General features: G+C 35.9%; 2 protein-coding genes and 1 non-coding gene across 4 annotated transcripts; 2 read left to right on the plus strand and 1 right to left on the minus strand.

The window, feature by feature from the left end:
- Nucleotides 1-449: 449 nt before the first annotated feature.
- Nucleotides 450-522, minus strand: TRNAE-CUC (transfer RNA glutamic acid (anticodon CUC)). The gene has a single exon. It is a non-coding gene; the product is annotated as a tRNA-Glu (tRNA).
- Nucleotides 523-627: 105 nt separating this feature from the next.
- Nucleotides 628-5,128, plus strand: LOC104238384 (protein CHAPERONE-LIKE PROTEIN OF POR1, chloroplastic). 2 transcript variants are annotated; one of them, XM_009792723.2, is made up of 5 exons: nucleotides 628-768; nucleotides 2,703-2,852; nucleotides 2,966-3,066; nucleotides 3,922-4,366; nucleotides 4,767-5,128. In XM_009792723.2, the coding sequence occupies exons 2-5, from the start codon at nucleotides 2,740-2,742 to the stop codon at nucleotides 4,915-4,917; spliced, it is 810 nt and encodes a 269-aa protein (XP_009791025.1). In that variant the 5' UTR covers nucleotides 628-768; nucleotides 2,703-2,739; the 3' UTR covers nucleotides 4,918-5,128. The 2 variants fall into 2 exon arrangements, with proteins under 2 accessions (XP_009791025.1, XP_009791024.1); XM_009792722.2 differs by having other exon boundaries at nucleotides 633-768; nucleotides 2,963-3,066.
- A 3,859-nt stretch (nucleotides 5,129-8,987) lies between these two features.
- Nucleotides 8,988-11,964, plus strand: LOC104238386 (fructose-bisphosphate aldolase 1, chloroplastic). Its single transcript, XM_009792724.2, has 6 exons — nucleotides 8,988-9,409; nucleotides 10,224-10,493; nucleotides 10,617-10,726; nucleotides 10,966-11,056; nucleotides 11,155-11,424; nucleotides 11,527-11,964. The coding sequence occupies exons 1-6, from the start codon at nucleotides 9,242-9,244 to the stop codon at nucleotides 11,803-11,805; spliced, it is 1,188 nt and encodes a 395-aa protein (XP_009791026.1). The 5' UTR covers nucleotides 8,988-9,241; the 3' UTR covers nucleotides 11,806-11,964.
- The last annotated feature ends 2,843 nt before the right edge of the window (nucleotides 11,965-14,807 follow it).

Consider the following 14,807-nt stretch of genomic DNA (forward strand, 5'->3'; position numbering starts at 1 on the left):
TCTTGTCTAAAAAAAATTACCGAATGTTTACACGTTAAAGAGAGTGTATAGCATGTGTTATTCTTGTAAGATTTATCACCTCTTCATAATTAAATGATTCTATGTATTTTTGTTTCTATCTATCATTTAATCATCACAAAGTTAGCATGGTTTGTCTCTATTTATCATTTAATCATAATAACATTAGCATGATCTGATACATAACAATTTCCACTTAAGTGTTATTTTCCTTTTGGCTGATGCAAAAAGCTCCTATATAATTGCGCTTTATTTGATCCGGCACAAATCTTCCACTTTGGTCCCTAGAAGTAAGAACAAAGGAAAAAAGAGTGAGTAATTAGTAGTGGAATTTTAAAGAATAATTTCGTATTTTCGTAAGATGAGTATAGAGTATGAAGTAAAGTAAAATGGGTGCAAAACTTTATGAAATTGAAAAATAAAAAAAGAATTTCCGTTGCCGGGACTTGAACCCGGGTCTCTCGGGTGAGAGCCGAGTATCCTAACCACCTAGACTACAACGGATTTGTTATTATCTACTATAAATATTCAATAATGTCTGATAATAGATTCACATGTACGAACAAAAATGGACCCAAAACCCTCATTCCCTGCTTCGACAATACAATTAGCCTGTTTCGTCTACTCCTATCCATTGGGGAGCTCGAAATATACTTCAAATGCCTGTCGCCTAAAGAATTAGCTGCCACAGAGTTCACTTTTTTCATTCTACAAGAACAAGAAGAACGCAGCAAAGTGTTTAACCACCAGGTAGGATTTTCTAAGCTTACTTCTATGTTATCCATTTCCATTTCTTCTTTTTCTGTTTCAATATGTTAAAATAGCTCCAATCAGTTAAAAGATTTGATCTTTAGCGAATTTTGGGTAGTGGGGTTTCATTTATGCTGTAAAACTAATGTACATCTGGAATGTGCTTTAGTCATGCGGCTGCAAAAGCTTGATATTCAATGAAAAAAATGAAAAATTGAGTAACTGAAGTAAGCATACCAGGTAGCAACTGCTCACTAGTCACTAGTCAGTAGGCATGATACTTTGTCAATTGAGATTGAGAAAAATATAATTCAAGAAAAGAGAAAAAGGGATGAACAATCAGAATGTTGAGTTGACTAACCTGTGAGGCCCATTTTACTATTGGACCAAAGTGGGCAAAACCTCACAAGTGTATAAGGATCAGACTGCTACTTGTTTTAGTATGGACTTGTAAAAAAGAAAAGCCAATAATGAATTAATTTGCTAAATGGACATACAAGAAGATTGTATCATGGGTTCAAATCCCGTTTGTTCCAACATTGAAATGAGATGGGAGGGAAAATTTATGTGAGAGAAAGAACCTATTTGTTGGAGTCCTGCTTCCTAGAGGTCAAGATAGCACTTCTTAGTGACTAGGAGCTAGAGCTCGTTGCGCCTTGTTTTTCTTTGATTGGTTCTTGAGCATGTTGGTGGATTAGGAGGCGGTTGAAAGAGCTACTTGAAAGCTTTATGAACAAGGGGAAAAAATATTATCTACTCTATTTTCTTAGTTTAGTAAAAGACTTTTCCCTTACTAGTAAAGTGGTAATGTAGGATGCTATCTGATGAAGAAAACAGACTTTGGGACAGTGTTGTCAAAAGCGAAAAGCTCTAAAAAGCGCTCTAGGTCGATTGAGGCTTTAAGCGCAAAGCGGAACTAAAGTGCATGCTTTAGTTAAAAAAGGCGCAACTAAGGGAAAAAATAAAATTTATATGTAATTCAAGAAAGAAGAAACTGACCCATTCCTAATGTCTTTGTCAACAACTAATATACTTATTTCCTGATAATATTTGTTGTTTAGCACCACTCGATTCAAGATAGAACTCATGGGCAATGAGGCGCACACTTAGTGCTTTGCCTACATTGAAGCGCAAGTGCGCAACTTAAGCAAGGCGAAGCGCCCTCGCTGAGATTTTCTGAGCTTCAGGGCTTAAGCGCGCCTTAAATGAGCCCTTGACAACACTGCTTTGGGAAAATAGTTTAGGTAGCTCAGTTGAATACAGGTATACAACTCAAACCTACAGTCTGATAACAGGAAATAATGTTATTAAGTTGTCTTTTAGGCTCTAACTTAATGGTGCATATGGTACTATTCTTGAAACAGAATTTCTTTCTTTTCCTTAATGTTTTCTTTAGTAGATCAAGTTATTAATTGTTCTTTGACATCTAATGTCATGGCGTGAAGCCGTTGGAGTGGTAATCTAAATCACAGTTCTACTTTCTTTCCAGCTCTCATATGATTGATGCTTTCTGTAATGGTCTTAGCACAGTTGGGTACGGTGCTCTCAGATATTTAACTGTTATAGTTAGTTGAATCTGCTGAATGAAACGTTGTATAATCAATGTTTTACGATCGCAAGTTACCTTTATGTTAACTACGCGTTTGGCTGCTTTTCCAATTTCTATCTTCTTCCCTTTTCTTTCCCTCCTTACATGTGCTTCTGGCGATACGGAGTTTCACGCTATATCTTCACTACATAATTCCGTTTCAAGGGTCGGGCTTTCTTCTTCAGTATGCAACATTGGAAATTATTCTTTTTCATTGTATGATTTGATTCTTTGCAGAGAATCTGCTTCTAAGTTTTTAATTACATACATCACTTAGAATTGGATTTCTAAGGAAGATTTGTTTTAGTTGGGTCTTCTGATTTGTTCTTGCTGAAATTATATGCAGTTTCACAGTTTTTCAACAAATACCAAGGTGTGGTACAATGACAACATCAGGATTAGCTGCTAGTCCAATAAAATACTGTCTTCATTTACCTGTTCAATGTCCAAGATTGGCTGCGAAGAGAGTTTCAGCTTCTAACTTAAGGAGATCAAGGTATATGCTCTATCAAAAACAGTTTTGATAGGTTTACTTTTTGAAGGAGTTGGGTCAAATTTAGAACATTTTCTGATTGATTGCTTTCATTTTGTATGGTCATTATGAAGAAGTCTCTGGGCTGGTTCTACGCAGAAATGTCAGCCAAGAAGAATACCCTTAGTCAAATGTGCAATGGAAGCTTCTTTTGGCGATTCTGCAGATAATTCTGCTGGTAAATTAGATGGCTATTCTCATAATTTAACATTTTCGCAATTTGCAGATGCTATGCTTGAATTACATGGTTGTTGAGATGCATATAGACTGCTTTTCTGAGGTTCAACGGTGATGGCTTTTTTTTTTTGGGCATCATTCCTTTAGGTATCTTTATATTTGATGTGTTGTAAGCAAAATAAGATTTCCATTGATTATCATCAGTGATATATAAGACGTATAAGAGATATCATGTCTGGTATGTGTTTGCCACTTTGCCTCTTCTTTGCCCTTTTATTTTATGGTGGGTCCACGGAATTTTGATCACATCATTTAGCAGATCAAGATGCTGCACTTATTGCCACGATCTATTTCCTTAGGTGTATTATATTAATAGACGTATTCAATTCTGGAAAAGCCTAAATTATTGAAGATTTCTATACTAAATGGCTTTGTATGGATTCAAATTAACACAATTCCTCTAGTTAGATAACCACACCTTCAGAAAGTGTAATGTATCAGCTTTAAATAGATGACCTTTTCTCCTGGAGTTGTTTCTAACTGAAGTTCTGCAAACATCATCTTTGTATATCAGATAGAAGTATTTGCCTCTTAGCCTTGTTTTTTGTGCATTTCAAGACATTTTCTAATTATAGCTTCTTGGGGCTTCTGAAGTCTTTGGGACATTTTATATGCACACAACAGCAGAGAGCTTGCTATTACTGTCTATGGTTCTTTCTGTTCTTTTTCATACTGTATTTGCATCTGTTTCGGCTTCTTAATTGTCTTTCAGTTCAATTGCCCTGGTTTCTATTACTTTTGCTTCTGTAGTTGCTCATACATTTTGTTCTCTCTGTGCATTGCTTATCAATTGCAGCTATCTTTCCGAGAATCAATGTTGGGGACCCATACAAACGACTTGGTATTAGCAGGGAAGCTTCGGAGGATGAAATCCAAGCTGCTAGGAACTTCTTAATACAAAGATATGCTGGTCATAAACCAAGTGTGGATGCAATTGAAGCAGCTCATGATAAAATAATAATGCAGAAATTCTATGATAGGAAAAACCCAAAAATTGACTTTAAGAAGAAAGTCAGGGACATAAAACAATCTCGTGTTATGCTGGCTGTCACTAGCAGGTTCAGAACACCAGCTACAAATTTCATTGTGAAAACTTCTATCGCTTTCATAGTCCTTGGAGCTCTCACTGTTCTCTTTCCTACTGAAGAAGGTCCAACGCTTCAAGTTGCCATTTCCCTGATCACTGCCATATATTTCATTCATGATCGGTTAAAGAGCAAACTTCGAGCTTTTCTATATGGGTATGCTTTTTAATATTCCTCTCACTTGACAAAGAAAACTGAATTTTGATACCTATGTTACATAGTCTCTTAAGATGACCTTGATGTATTCATATCAAATGTGTCGGAGAATGGGAATGGTAATTTTTAAGTTCTTCAAAATACTCTGGATACCTGCAGAAGAAATTGAACATACACGGGTCTTCCATCCTCTTCATACTTGAATCTAGTACTAGTATCAGACATGTACAGCTTAATAAAGCACTTGCTCAAAATTAGTTGTAGTCACTAAAGTTAGTCATTGAATTAAGTCTCTGAGTTCTTTAATTCATAGACTTCTTACATATATTGCTTACTATTTGATAGTCCAGGTGTTCTCGTCTTTATTGCTAAATTGTTTCTGGATTTTATTGTGGTGCAGAGCTGGTGCTTTTATTTTCTCTTGGCTTTTGGGGACATTCTTGATGGTGTCTGTGATTCCTCCTATACTTAAAGGGCCAACGAGTTTGGAGGTGACAACTTCATTGATTACGTATGTACTTTTGTGGGTTTCTTCTACTTACCTCATATAGGACCGTGGCATCATCTCAATTTTGGTAGGGAAGTACATTAGTTTCTCAATACTAAAAGGGAGGAAGATTATTGAAACTCAGGCCGAGTGCCATGATTGTCTGTTACAGCTTTTATTGCTAAGTTCTTGTGAAGTTTTTGACACGAGGAAGTGTAGATTTATGAAATAAAACCTTCTTCTATACATAGAAATTGGTGGTTCCTAAGACTAAATGCTGTTTATTCCGAGGCCGAAGAGTAGCTATCCTTATTGTTAGCACTGCTGTTTTGGCTAAATGTACTGTTTGCTTCACATTACTTGTCACGTATCTCCCATACATCAATGCTTGATGAGGAAAAAGTTTGCCGCTGCAGGTGTTTGAACGAGACCAATAGAATGCATGCCATTCCTTTTTAAACCAAAATTTTATCACTTGACCATGATTAACTAATGCTTGAAGTTGTGACTATTGTTCCTCTTAAGGAAAAAACTGGTTTAGTGCAAACATCGAGTGAATTAGTGTAGATTACCTACAACATTCTGCGCATTGGCACGGGTGGGCTTGTCCTAAGACATATGTACACCTAGTTTTCTTTGATATACACACCACGATGTATACTCTGAATGTTGTGGTTGTACAAGATTTGCAATCTCCTTTTGCGTGGATGGGTATGCATAAGCACAATCTCAGCTGTAACAGTTGAGGAAGAAACAAAGAAAAGGAAATATGATTACAACTGTGGTGTAGTGGTCGTTTGTCATGGGGTTGTGTTCCAAGCAGTTGAGTGGCTCATGAGTGACGACATTATTTCTGAAAATTTCATGGGCCATTATTGAATTAAAGCCGTTAACCTGAAACTGGATTGATGTGATGTATGTGCTCACCTTTTCTTGATTAGAGTGGTAGATCTTTTGCGCATTAACATTGAGGGGTGTGGCGGGATAGATAAATATAATCGAACGAAGAACGCTTATCCCGTCAGTGGGCTTTAATTAACGCGAATTTAGATTAGTTAGACGATGACTAAGCAAAAACAAAAGGATCTTCAAATACTGGAGGATCTTTTCGCATGAAATGTTCACCTAGTAAGTTATCTCCATATACCTGTCACTTTATTTCTTGAGATGTCACAAGGAAAAGAGGAATAAATTCTTACGTTTGGTTAACTGCCAAATTGCTTCAGCATCTTTTTGGCATGTCAAAAGGAAAACGTTGGCATCCCTCAATTGTCCAAATAAAATCAAGTAGGTAGGACCTGCCAATATCATCACATCAACCTTTCCATGTAAGGTTGTTAATCTCCCTCTTCCAATGAAACTAAGATCGAGGACTTACAATCGACCATCCATTTTTTTTTCTGAAAAGGAGAAATTCACTGCATTAGAAATTCTATTCTTGCGCTTTAGAATTATCAGAGCCCCAAATCAACTATTGCTTGATAGTTTGTACTTTATCCCTTCTAGCAACTAGATTTTACGCTACTGCTAATATTCGAAGGAACTAATTGGTGTTATTTAGTTGCAGAGTTCCAAACAATATCTACACCTCTAATATTTAACTATACCAGTTACAAATTAGAGTGTGAATACATGACTTAAGTTATAAGGGGTTGATTGGTAGGATGCATAAAAATAATGCAAAATAAGGTGTATTAGTAATGTATGGATTAGTAATACATAGGTTTTGGCCAAGCTGCAAAAATCAGCTTATTTTGAGAAGTGCTTTTTTTCAAAAGTGCTTTTCTCAAAAGTACTTTTGGTGAGAAGCAGTTTGTGTTTGACTAATTAGTTTGAAAAACACTTCTGAGCAGCAATTAGTGTTTGACCAAGCTTTAAAAACTGCTTCTAAGTGTATTTTTCTCAAAAGTGCTTCTCAAAAAGTGCTTTTGGAGAGAAGCTACTTTTTTCTGCTTCTCCAAAACTGCTTCTGCTTCTCCTCAAAAGCACTTTTTTCCTTCCAAAAGCTTGGCCAAACATCTCAATTTTGTAAAAATGGCACGGGATAGCCACTATTTAAGGTGATATTTATTTTTTATCCAGCAATTCTAATGTTGAGCAAAAATAGCCACTACTCTATTAAAATTAATATGAAAAGACATTTTTACCCTTTCTTCCATTGCTTTTCTTCTCCAACCCTCGCTTCTCACTCTGCATCGAATACATGGGCTCTGGTTTCTTGATTAAGAACTAAACAAGCTGGGCGTGGCTCTTGCAGAGGAAGTTAGTTCATTTAATCTATAATTTTTAGCTGGAAAATACAAGAAAAGGAAAAGGAAAACACAAACAAGTGTTTCTCTTTTCTCTGTTTGAGATATTCACAAATAAAAATTAGTGCAAATGGGGTATTTGTTGAAAGAGGTTTTGAAGACACTTTGTGGAGTGAATTAATGGTCTTACGCTATTTTTTGGAAGTGGAAGATCAGTTTCCAGAATACCAATTGAGTTTTCATATTTCAATGAATCAAATTCTCTCTTTTTTTTATGTGGGTCCTGAACTTAGAGTTAGAAGTTCTAAAATTAAGGACATTTGGTCCTTAACTTAGAGTTACAAGCATAGAAATTAAGAACAAGACAATCCTTAACTTAGAGTTACAAGTTCAAAAGTTAAGGACACTTGGTCCTGAACTTATACTAACAAGCTCAAAAGTTAAGGACTATAGGTCCTGAACTTACAGTTATAAGTTCAAAAGTTAAGGACAATAGGTCCTGAAGTTTGAGTTCCAAGTTCAAAAGTTAAGGATAATAGGTCTTTAACTTTGAATTCCAAGTTCAAAATTTAAGGACACTTGGTCCTTAACTTTGAGTTACAAGTTAAAAAGTTAAGGACACTTGGTCCTAAACTTCAAGTTTCAAGTTCAAAAGTTTAACTTTGAGTTCTAAGTTCAAAAGTTAAGGACACTTGGTCCTAAACTTTGACTTACAAGTTCCAAAAGTTAAGGACACTTAGTCCTTAACTTTGAATTCCAAGTTCAAAAGTTAAGGACACTTGGTCCAATACTTAGACTTACAAGTTCAAAAGTTAAGGACAGACAGTCCTTAACTTACAGTTACAAGATCAAAAGTTAAGGACAATAGGTTCTTAACTTTGACTTACAAGTTCAAAAGTTAAGGACGTTTGGTCCTGAAGTTTGAGTTCCAAGTTCAAAAGTTAAGGACATGTAGTCCTGAAATCCTGAAGTTAAGTTCAAAAGTTAATGACATGTAGTCCTAAACTTAGAGTTCTAAGTTCAAAAGTTAAGGACATATAGTCTTGAAGTCCTTAAATTAAGTTCAAAAGTTAAGGACGTGAGCAGAAGGGTATTTTCGTCCGGGCAGTTAAAGTTTATTAAAGTAGTGGCTAAAGACTAAAGACATTTTAAACAGTGGCTTAAAAGTAAATACATGTGTTATTAGTGGCTAACCGTGCACTTCCCCCCACAAGTCAGCCGACATTTCTTATTGGCCCCAAAAAGCACTTTTGGCCAAAAAGAAGCTTGGCCAAACAGGCTATTAGTAATGCAAACATTAGTTATGCAAATATTATTTCTTATCTACTGTTTGGTATAGTGTATTAAAATTATAATGCATTGCATAATTTTTAAGAAAAATAGTTATTTACAACAATGCCATCCACATTCTCTAGCTTTAAAGGGACTTTAAGGACAATTTTGTCTTTAACCATACAATGCATGTATTAATAGCCTTGTATTACTAAATGCATGGTTTTCTTTGCATTACTTATACATAGAATAATACCAAATATGATATATAACTAATACAAGTGTTAGTTATACACATGTTGGAAAAATGTACCAACCAAAGTATTAATAATGCATAGAGCTAATACTTGCATTATTTTCTCTAATAGCTCCTACCACCCTTAAATGTGTACAAAACTATTCATTTATTTGATGGAAATATAGGATGGACAAGTTTCTTTTTTGTTAGGCATCCATCTTTTTATTTCCATTCTCTCCATGGTTCTCCGGGTAAACATTGAAATTTGGACACGTGTCAGCTCTTCAATCTAACGGTCCACATTTGTTTGATTAAAAATTATTCTTAACCACAAATCTCCATCTCTTTAACCATCTCCAAGAGGAAGCTCTGGTTGGACACACTTCTCCTCTTGTCAGCGCAGCGTCATGCAATTCCTAGTTTTGCCCAAGCCCAGTCAGCAAGTTATCAAGCCACTTGGCACTTGTTGCTTGGTCAATTTATTATGGCCTCAAATGACATATCTCCCTTGAACTATATAAATGTACTGAGCATTGGGCTCTCTACTCTATTATTAAACACAGAAAGCAAACAACCAAAAGGATAACAAATTTGTAGCTGAGGAGAGAAAGATAAGGAAAGAAAAAAAAATGGCATCAGCATCTCTCCTCAAGACATCACCAGCCATTGGCAAAACTGACTTCATAAAAGGTCAGGCCCTTCGCCAGTCATCAGTCTCCGTCCGGTGCCACCCTGCTCCTCCCTCCGGACTCACTGTCCGCGCCAGCTCTTACGCTGATGAGCTCGTCAAAACCGCGGTACGTGCTAAAACTGCGCCAGTGTATGTATTACTCATTCATGAATTTTGCTTTTTTACACTATCGGTGTATTTTAACGTGTTTGTAATAGGTAAATAGATTGATTTAATTCAAGTAAATTATTGCTCTAGTACTTACTAAGTTGCTTCACTTGAGTCTTGCAAGATTGCAACTTTAATTACCATATCACTGTCCTTTCCACTGCTTACTATCATCTCATCAACTTCTTTTTTACTCCTGTCAAACAATTAAAGCATGGTCTGGTTACATGTACTAGCAAATACTCTCCTGTCTCAATTTATGTGGCACCATTTGACTTGGCATTGACATTTTTGATAGAAATGATAACTTTTAAAATTTGTGGTCTAAAACGAGCCTTAAATATTTGTGTGGCTTTAAATGATCTCATCAAGTGTACAATTTGAACTTTTATGTTAAATTGTTTCTAAATATAGAAATGTGACATTCTTATTAGAACATACTAAAAAGGAAAGAGTGTCACATAAATCAGGACAAGGGAGTAGTTTAATTCCTAACCACTAGTTGCATTCCCTATAGAAGAGTTGTATCATGTGAATGATCAAGCTGACAAAAGAAAACCCATTAAAATGTTTGTTTTTCCTCCTTTAAAAGGTTGTACTGTGATATGTCTGGTTTATGCACAAGCTTCTAGGGAAGCATGTGAATATACCATAACTGCTACTCAAGATTAATGAGAATTTTCGAATAGTATTAGTGGTTAAACCACTGTATGAAATATCCTCAAGGTGAATGAAGCATATAGCTGATATAAACTAATGGTTGATTAATGTAGAAAACCGTGGCATCTCCTGGCCGTGGAATTTTGGCCATGGATGAGTCAAATGCTACCTGTGGGAAGCGTTTAGCTTCAATCGGACTGGAGAACACTGAAGCGAATCGCCAGGCATACAGGACCCTTCTTGTTTCAGCTCCAGGACTTGGTCAGTACATTTCAGGTGCCATCCTATTTGAGGAGACACTTTACCAGTCCACCGTTGATGGAAAGAAAATCGTTGATGTACTTCATGAGCAGAACATTGTTCCTGGCATTAAGGTTGACAAGGTAAAGATCATACTATGTGAACTAGTCTTAAATTCTTGATTTAGTTAGGTGGTGAAGAAGTTTAAGAATATTTTGATTGCCATGTTTTAACAAGTTTTAATTATCGTTTAACGAAAACTACAGGGTCTGGTTCCCTTGGCTGGCTCAAACGATGAATCCTGGTGCCAAGGTCTTGATGGCCTTGCTTCGCGCTCTGCTGCTTACTACCAACAAGGCGCTCGTTTTGCTAAATGGTAGCCTACCATTCTACTCTTGTATATAAATTGAATGGTATTTAACTTTATATCCATTGACAAACTCATTGAATTTTCACACAATTCTAACCTGTTTTAGAAGGCTACTTACTTTAATTACCTTTAGTTACTTTTTAAGTGACATGATAGTATAAAAAGGATTTTGCATTATCAGTGGAAGTTAAACTCAATGTGCTTGCTTGAAGCCCGTCTTATCTTCTTTATTATGAATCTTACAGGCGTACTGTGGTGAGCATTCCCAATGGTCCTTCTGCACTTGCAGTAAAGGAAGCAGCCTGGGGTCTCGCTCGCTATGCTGCAATTTCTCAGGTAAGTTGGCATACAGGAAATCGAGACCACAATAAATGTGATGTAATTGTCTATTCTTTTGTGGTTTCAACAGAAGAGTTTTTTGTCACTTATTGCAGGACAATGGGTTGGTACCAATTGTGGAGCCAGAGATATTGCTTGATGGTGAACACAATATCGACAGGACCTTCGAGGTTGCCCAGAAGGTGTGGGCTGAAGTTTTCTTCTACCTTGCCGAAAACAATGTCATGTTTGAAGGTATCCTCTTGAAGCCTAGCATGGTCACCCCTGGAGCCGAGTGCAAGGAAAGAGCTACCCCTGATCAAGTTGCTGATTATACCCTCAAGCTCCTCCAGCGAAGAATTCCCCCCGCTGTCCCTGGTATCATGGTAAGTACCTAAACGTCCTATTATATAAAGAGTTTAACTTCTATATACAGACAGTGCCAAAATAATCTGACTACTAATTATTCATCTTTTTGCTATGTATAGTTTTTGTCAGGTGGACAATCTGAAGTGGAGGCTACTCTTAACTTGAATGCCATGAACCAATCTCCCAATCCATGGCACGTGTCGTTCTCATACGCCAGAGCCCTTCAGAACACATGCCTCAAGACATGGGGCGGAAGACCAGAAAATGTGCAGGCAGCTCAAGAAGCTTTGCTTATTAGAGCCAAGGCCAACTCTCTTGCCCAGCTTGGCAAATACACTGGCGAAGGTGAATCTGAGGAGGCCAAGAAGGGAATGTTCGTGAAGGGATACGTTTACTAAGTCATTTTCGACGAAAGCCTTCACATGTTTCATGATGAAGCTTGTGATGTGACCAAGATGAAGTGCATAAAAGCTTATAGCTCCTCAAGAATACTGTCTTGTTCATATAACATGTACCTTTAGCAATTAATGACATTCATGCTACTGAGTTCAGCTTTACGCTATTCTTCAAATTCTTCTCCAGATTAAGATGCACTGTGCCAAATGCCATACAATCAATTTCTCTGGTGCATACTTGTAAACGCATTATTATTTGCCTATCTATATAATCCGAGTTTTCTACTGAAAATTTTGACTATACCGAGTTTTCTACTTATTCTAGCAAAATGTAGATGAACAGAGTTTTGAAAGATATCTTTCGAAGTAAGCTCCAAAGTAGAGCATGCAACTCTTCAGGTATACCATGAACAGAGGCAGAGCCATGATTTGAAGCTTATGAGCTTGAGATTCAAAACCTAAATTATTGGTTTCTAAACTAATAACTTTTATATATTTCAATGAATTTTTTAAGACAAGTACATGGTTTTTGAACCAAAGTTACTGGGTTCGGCCAAACCCTTAGCTAGGGGTGTACAAATGAAACCGATAAACCGCACCAACCCGAAAATCCGAGTCAAACCGAGAAAAAAAATCCGACTATAGTTTGGTTTGGTTTGATTTGGTATTGAGAAAAAAACCCGACCATAATTGGTTTGGTTTGGTTTTAACTAAAAAAAGCAAACCGAAATCAAACCAACCCGACATTATAAGTATATAAGTTTTAAATATATTGAATACATAAAGATATTTATTGTAGTGTAGTTTATAAATATTTCTTAAGTTTTTTCATAGTTTTATCTTTTAATGTATTATTTCAAGCTTGGACTTATAATTTTTGGATGCTCCAATAAGTTTCATAGTCCATAAATGTTAGTAACTCAAATAAATCCTAAACCAAAATCAAATCAATATTTTTTTTTTATTTTTTTTGGTAATTAAACTTTGTATTACCAGGGAAAATATTTACAAGTAAGTCAAAAAAATCCTTACAAGATAACCTTCTTTCCTATACTTCACCCCCTCCCCATATGCTGTTATATACACTTATATCTAACTATTACACTGGGTACCAATCTAGTCTATGTAGTATCCCCGCTGTATGTTTGGTACTTCGACAATGTATCTCTTGAATGATCTTCTTACTCATTGCTTCCCAACCTGTCACCTTTGCTTGAAAAATTCTAGTATTCCTTTCTTTCCATACATGGTATACTGTTGCTGCTACTGCCATTTTATACAACTCTGCAGCAACTGTATTTCTTTTAGTCTTCTTTTCAACCCATCGTAATACCTCATCCCAACCAGCTACAGGTCTTCTAATTCCTTGCCATGTTAACAGCGCGCTCCACAATGCTTTTGCATATGTGCATTCAAAAAACAAGTGTTGTATAGTTTCATTGGCTTGGTTGCACAATACACACTTCATAGCTCAATATTAATGCTAATAAAAGACATTCAATTCAATTGTACTATGAATGAAAATAGTGTTGGATATTTATTTTTTAGTTTTTTCATGGTTTAGATAAAATGCATCTTATTTTTCTTTTTGTATTTAGTCATGTAAATAATAGTACTTATTAGTCGTACTTATTTTAGCAACTTAGTAATTTTAAATTATGTTTGTTTTTGTTATGGCATATTAATAATGTATATTTTATGTGATTTTATTATCTTATTGTTGAATATTTTAAATAATACCATGACTCATCTCATATTTATGCATGTTATTTTATTGAAAACACATCACATAGTTTTGTCTTACTAGGATTAAAGAAATATTTGGATATGAAAAAAACTCGAAAAAAACCCTAAAATCCAAAAAAAAAACCCGAAAAAAACGAGATTAAAAAAACCGACTTCTTAGGTTTGGTTTGGTTTTTAGATTTAATAACCCGACAATTGGTTTAGTTTGGTAATTGAAAAATTCGAACCAACCTGACTTATGTACACTCCTACCCTTAGCTTCTACTCTCCCTTCGCTCCTGCCTGTTTAGACCAAAATAGGGAAATACTTAGTGTGTCAAACTGCAACTTCTAGCATGAAATATGTGTTAGGTTTCGTGAATGGGAAATGGAAGAGGCACCTTTTGAATTGCACCTCTTCATCTCACCCTTTCACTATCTATAAATTTAGAGGCTTAGCCTCATTTTTCAAACATGGAAAATCTGAAAATTTCTCCCATCTTTTCTATATTTGTTGCATTGTTTTTCCAAAATAACATAAGTGCCAATTGTGATTTGCTCCGTTTGTTGAGTTCGCTGAAGTTGTGTGATTTGTAGTGCCGCTATCACAAAATAGTTATTCCGTTCTATCCAGGGAGGAATTAATCCAAAACCTTGGGTAACAGTGAGGGGATTAAATTCTTTAATGACACACAAGCAACTTGTGGTCTTGAAATTACTTTATATATTATTTATTAAACTAACATTTTTACTTCTTGTAACGACCCGACCAGTCGTTTTGAACTTTAGTGATCCGTTTAGTGGTTCAGGGTCTTGAATGACTTCACATTTGTGCATTATGACTTGCGAGCATGGTCGGATTTGATTTTCAGATGATTCAAAATGAATTTGGATGAGTATTCTCAATTTAGAAGCTTAAGTTGAAAATGTTGACCGGGGTTTGACTTTTACGAAAACGACCTCAGAATGGTGTTTTGATGACTACGATAGGTTCGGATCGTAATTTTGGACTTAGGTGTATGCCCAGAATCAAATTCGGAGGTCCGTAGGTTGATTTGTGTAGTTTTGCCGAAAGTTGAAAATTTAAAGGCTTAGAATTTTTATAAATTTGACCGTAGGTTGACTTCAGAGCTATTGTATTTGGATTTCTATCTCGAGACTTGGAATAAGTCCGTTTGTCATTTGAAACTTTCTGTAAAGTTTGGCGTCATTCAGGAGTTGATTTGCTAGGAATCAGACGCGCAATTGTGTTTTTAGAAGTTCTTGAGTTTCATGTTGAT

This window comes from Nicotiana sylvestris, chromosome 2 (assembly GCF_000393655.2).
Source record: "Nicotiana sylvestris chromosome 2, ASM39365v2, whole genome shotgun sequence".
In the NCBI taxonomy this organism is placed as follows: Eukaryota; Viridiplantae; Streptophyta; class Magnoliopsida; order Solanales; family Solanaceae; genus Nicotiana; species Nicotiana sylvestris.

What these genes read in the sequence shown, in the direction of transcription:
- LOC104238384 (XM_009792722.2), top strand. Translation starts at nt 2,740, where the DNA reads ATGACAACATCAGGATTAGCTGCTAGTCCAATAAAATACTGTCTTCAT. An exon ending in TCTAACTTAAGGAGATCAAG is followed by an intron (nt 2,853 to 2,962) that starts GTATATGCTCTA and finishes GTCATTATGAAG; the next exon opens with AAGTCTCTGGGCTGGTTCTA. An exon ending in CTTCGAGCTTTTCTATATGG is followed by an intron (nt 4,367 to 4,766) that starts GTATGCTTTTTA and finishes ATTGTGGTGCAG; the next exon opens with AGCTGGTGCTTTTATTTTCT.
- LOC104238386 (XM_009792724.2), top strand. Translation starts at nt 9,242, where the DNA reads ATGGCATCAGCATCTCTCCTCAAGACATCACCAGCCATTGGCAAAACT. An exon ending in CTGGCATTAAGGTTGACAAG is followed by an intron (nt 10,494 to 10,616) that starts GTAAAGATCATA and finishes CGAAAACTACAG; the next exon opens with GGTCTGGTTCCCTTGGCTGG. An exon ending in GGCGCTCGTTTTGCTAAATG is followed by an intron (nt 10,727 to 10,965) that starts GTAGCCTACCAT and finishes TGAATCTTACAG; the next exon opens with GCGTACTGTGGTGAGCATTC.